General features: G+C 45.6%; 1 protein-coding gene across 1 annotated transcript in view; it reads right to left on the bottom strand.

Annotated features, from left to right (window-relative positions):
- Positions 1 to 5000, bottom strand: part of rpap3 (RNA polymerase II associated protein 3) — a 25631-nt gene that overhangs the window by 10679 nt on the left and 9952 nt on the right. Inside the window, exons 8-10 of the mRNA XM_079868122.1 lie at positions 1237 to 1641; positions 547 to 674; positions 183 to 304 (exon numbers count right to left, since the gene is read on the bottom strand). Coding sequence (XP_079724248.1) covers positions 183 to 304; positions 547 to 674; positions 1237 to 1641 — 655 coding nt within the window. The remainder of the gene's footprint in view (positions 1 to 182; positions 305 to 546; positions 675 to 1236; positions 1642 to 5000) is intronic.

The raw sequence follows: 5000 nt of genomic DNA, 5'->3' as shown, positions 1-5000 counted from the left end.
CGTGCACTCTCTGTAAGCGGCTGTGAAATGGTGTGTGTTGTGAGAAGGTGTGTGTTGTGAGAAGGTGTGTGTTGTGAGAAGGTGTGTGTTGTGAGAAGGTGTGTGTTGTGAGAAGGTGTGTGTTGTGAGAAGGTGTGTGTTGTGAGAAGGTGTGTGTTGTGAGAAGCGCTGTGCTAATAAACCTTCTCTGGCGTCTCGGATCCTCCCTAACGCGGCTCTGGCCGTCGCTCGTCTAGCGAACGCTTTGGCGTATGAGGCGTCCAGATCGACGGCCACACTGCAGTCCTGCTCCGCCTCGCTGTACCTGCACACACACACACACACACACACACTTGTACAGACGAGTACACACTACAAAACAGACACCTGTGGAGTTTGAGGAACGCCATGGCTCTGTTAGCATTACATTACAAGTAACGTGCGTTATGTAATCAGATACTTCTGTAATGTAACGAGTAAAGTAACGCATTACAAGAAATGTGCATTACGTTATCTATGAACATTACCAACAAAACAAGTAACACTAGGTAGCAAACATCTCGTCACCTGTGGAGCTTGAGGAACGCCATGGCTCTGTTAGCGTGTAGCAGTGCGTTAGCGCCGTCCGCCTCCATTCCTCTAGAGTAACACTCCACAGCCGACTCGTACTTGCCCTCTTTAAAGTACGCGTTTCCCTGGAACACCGAGAAGCAGAGTCAGCGTAACAGTCAAAGCTAGATGTGTTCAGACGCCTTCAACATTTCTCACATCATCAGTTTATTCGCTATAGTTTAGAGAACGGTAATAAAATATGAGCAGAACTCAGTTGATATTTGACTGGTTTTGTCCGTCCTTCTGTTAGACTGTCTCACACATGTTGAATATCTGTCAGCTGTTAAATTTAACTACACAATTAGATAATACCAGTTTAGCTCAACCAATCACCAAGCAATGCTTCATTGTGTTCAGTCTGTGTGTAAAAAGAGCATTAGCAATTAAAGACAACACACTTCAGCAGAACATGATCAGCTCAAAGTGTCCCAATCAGTTTCGGTCCTAAATGTCACTGGTAGTCTCTGTATGAAGAATGTTTGGGTATAATATGTCACAGTTTACTTGATTATGCTCTCCTCTCTTACATAATGAACTACAGTGTCCTGATCACACTAGCGGAATACATCAAGAGTGAGATCTGGAGTCTGAGTGATGTCTCAGTCTGTGTCTGCTCGATCATGAGGAGTTAGAGGCGCGTCTCACCCGGTCTTTCTGCACGACGGCTTCTTGTTTTCTCCGCTGTTCCTCCAGGCGCTGTTGTGACGGATCCGCCGTTAGCGTAGCGTTCTCGCTCTCCTCCACTGTTAGCGTAGCGCTCTCGTTCTCCTCCGCCGTTAGCGTAGCGCTCTCGTTCTCCTCCGCCGTTAGCGTAGCGCTCTCGTTCTCCGCCGCGTTCTCCTCCGCCGTTAGCGGAACACTCGCGTTCTCCTCCGCCGTTAGCGTAGCGCTCTCGTTCTCCTCCGCCGTTAGCGTAGCGCTCTCGTTCTCCTCCGCCGTTAGCGTAGCGCTCTCGTTCTCCTCCGGCGTTAGCGTAGCGCTCTCGTTCTCCTCCGCCGTTAGCGTAGCGCTCTCGTTCTCCTCCGCCGTCTCTCCGCGCGACTCCAACACCTGAAGCAGAGCAACAACCACTGACCAATCGCTCTGAGAATCTGCTCTACATGTGTGACCAGTGTACCTTTAAAAGTAATCATTACAATACCGCGTTGCTCCCAAAAAAAAGTAACTAATTAGTTACTTTTTGTTATTAATTTAGTACATTTGTTATTGGTGTGTATGAGGTGTGTATGACTGTATGAGGTGTGTATGAGGTGTGTATGACTGTATGAGGTGTGTATGAGGTGTGTATGACTGTATGAGGTGTGTATGACTGTATGAGGTGTGTATGACTGTATGAGGTGTGTGTGAGGTGTGTATGACTGTATGAGGTGTGTATGACTGTGTGTATGACTGTATGAGGTGTGTATGACTGTATGAGGTGTGTATGAGGTGTGTATGACTGTATGAGGTGTGTATGAGGTGTGTATGACTGTATGAGGTGTGTATGAGGTGTGTATGACTGTATGAGGTGTGTATGACTGTATGAGGTGTGTATGAGGTGTGTATGACTGTATGCGGTGTGTATGAGGTGTGTGTGAGGTGTGTGTGACTGTATGAGGTGTGTATGACTGTGTGTGAGGTGTGTATGACTGTATGAGGTGTGTATGACTGTATGAGGTGTGTATGAGGTGTGTATGACTGTATGAGGTGTGTGTGAGGTGTGTATGAGGTGTGTATGAGGTGTGTGTGAGGTGTGTGTGACTGTATGAGGTGTATGTGAGGTGTGTATGAGGTGTGTATGCAGGGCCTGAAGTTAACTTTTTTGACCACCAGCCACTGTGGCAGGTGGATTTAAAAATCCACCCGCCACAGTGACTTTTTACCAGCCAGTTTTTTGTTTTTTTTTTGCCTCATAAAAGGTGAAAAAAAAAGGAACTGCACAAACATTTGTTCTTTAACTTGTAAGAATACACATTTAAGTGCTGTCAAGTTATTAACGAGATCCATACAAGTAATAATAACTCTTAGAATACAGATATAGACCGAGTGCAGCTCGTAGGCTATGTAAACAAATCACACGCGGCTGTGTTGATCGCTGGGCAGCTGTTAGTTACAGCGTTCAGGAACCGTTATGTTGCGTTCGCACCGGACGCGAATAGCGCGTCAGGCGCGAATTTAGACGCATATTCGCGTTTGGTGCGTATGGCTGACTTCGTTTAAATGTCAAATAACAACAGTTGCAAAAAAAAAAAAAAAAAAACACAAAAAAAAACGCAAAGACCCAGCCGCTTTAGTTACTGTTTCTATGTCCGACAAGCTACACCGCGCTCACGCCAAACCATGATCTCACGCAATGAAAAACACATCGCGCAGCAGAGAGGAGGACACTGACAACACGCTGACAGACAAGACAGTCCAGGTTACTTTTGATTTTAAACAAAGTATCAACGTTAAAATTTGGTCATTTTTAAAGAAATTTAGACAATACCGTTTTTGTGGCTCTGTAATGTGTCTTGACAGATCGCTGTGGTGCCTGCTTGTGAACCGATCATCTCTTCTTTCTAGTTAATTTATAGCATAAAATAAACATGAATGAACATAAGAAGGAATGAAGTTTTAACTGCGGAAAGATGTCAGTAGGTCTACTCAGTACACTCCGTTTTTTCAAGTTCAAATCATCCAACGTTGAACTCTCCTGACTGCTTTGTCGGACAAAAAAAAGGCGGATTATGATTGGCCAGATCGCCGTCAATCAAACTCCCCGCGAAGGGTCGATTCTCATTGGCTACCTGCCAATGTGGCAGGTAGATTGACAGTGTTACCCGCCAATTGCAGAATTCACCCGCATTTGGCGTGTGGTCGGGTGTTAATTTCAGGCCCTGTGTGTATGACTGTATGAGGTGTGTATGACTGTATGAGGTGTGTATGACTGTATGAGGTGTGTGTGACTGTGTGTGAGGTGTGTGTGAGGTGTGTGTGAGGTGTGTATGAGGTGTGTATGACTGTATGAGGTGTGTATGACTGTATGAGGTGTGTGTGAGGTGTGTATGACTGTATGAGGTGTGTGTGACTGTGTGTGAGGTGTGTGTGAGGTGTGTGTGAGGTGTGTATGAGGTGTGTATGACTGTATGAGGTGTGTATGACTGTATGAGGTGTGTGTGAGGTGTGTGTGACTGTATGAGGTGTATGTGAGGTGTGTATGAGGTGTGTGTATGACTGTATGAGGTGTGTATGACTGTATGAGGTGTGTATGACTGTATGAGGTGTGTGTGACTGTGTGTGAGGTGTGTGTGAGGTGTGTGTGAGGTGTGTATGAGGTGTGTATGACTGTATGAGGTGTGTATGACTGTATGAGGTGTGTGTGAGGTGTGTATGACTGTATGAGGTGTGTGTGAGGTGTGTATGAGGTGTGTGTGAGGTGTGTATGACTGTATGAGGTGTGTATGAGGTGTGTATGACTGTATGAGGTGTGTATGACTGTATGAGGTGTGTATGACTGTATGAGGTGTGTATGACTGTATGAGGTGTGTATGAGGTGTGTATGACTGTATGCGGTGTGTATGAGGTGTGTATGAGGTGTGTATGAGGTGTGTGTGAGGTGTGTGTGACTGTATGAGGTGTGTGTGAGGTGTGTATGACTGTATGAGGTGTGTATGAGGTGTGTATGAGGTGTGTGTGAGGTGTGTGTGACTGTATGAGGTGTGTGTGAGGTGTGTATGACTGTATGAGGTGTGTATGAGGTGTGTATGACTGTATGAGGTGTGTATGACTGTATGAGGTGTGTATGAGGTGTGTATGACTGTATGCGGTGTGTATGAGGTGTATGTGAGGTGTGTGTGACTGTATGAGGTGTGTATGACTGTGTGTGAGGTGTGTATGACTGTATGAGGTGTGTATGACTGTATGAGGTGTGTATGAGGTGTGTATGACTGTGTGAGGTGTGTATGAGGTGTGTATGACTGTATGAGGTGTGTATGAGGTGTGTGTATGACTGTATGAGGTGTGTATGAGGTGTGTATGACTGTATGAGGTGTGTATGAGGTGTGTGTATGACTGTATGAGGTGTGTATGAGGTGTGTATGACTGTATGAGGTGTGTATGAGGTGTGTATGACTGTATGAGGTGTGTATGAGGTGTGTATGACTGTATGAGGTGTGTATGAGGTGTGTATGACTGTATGAGGTGTGTATGAGGTGTGTGTATGACTGTATGAGGTGTGTATGAGGTGTGTGTATGACTGTATGAGGTGTGTATGAGGTGTGTGTATGACTGTATGAGGTGTGTGAGGTGTGTATGAGGTGTGTATGACTGTATGAGGTGTGTATGAGGTGTGTGTATGACTGTATGAGGTGTGTATGAGGTGTGTGTATGACTGTATGAGGTGTGTATGAGGTGTGTATGACTGTATGAGGTGTGTATGAGGTGTGTAT

The sequence above is a fragment of the Squalius cephalus genome, assembly GCF_949319135.1.
Source record: "Squalius cephalus genome assembly, chromosome: 4".
NCBI lineage: Eukaryota > Metazoa > Chordata > Actinopteri > Cypriniformes > Leuciscidae > Squalius > Squalius cephalus.
Note: the sequence above shows the minus strand (reverse complement) of the source record. Positions and strands in the feature narration are given on the sequence as shown.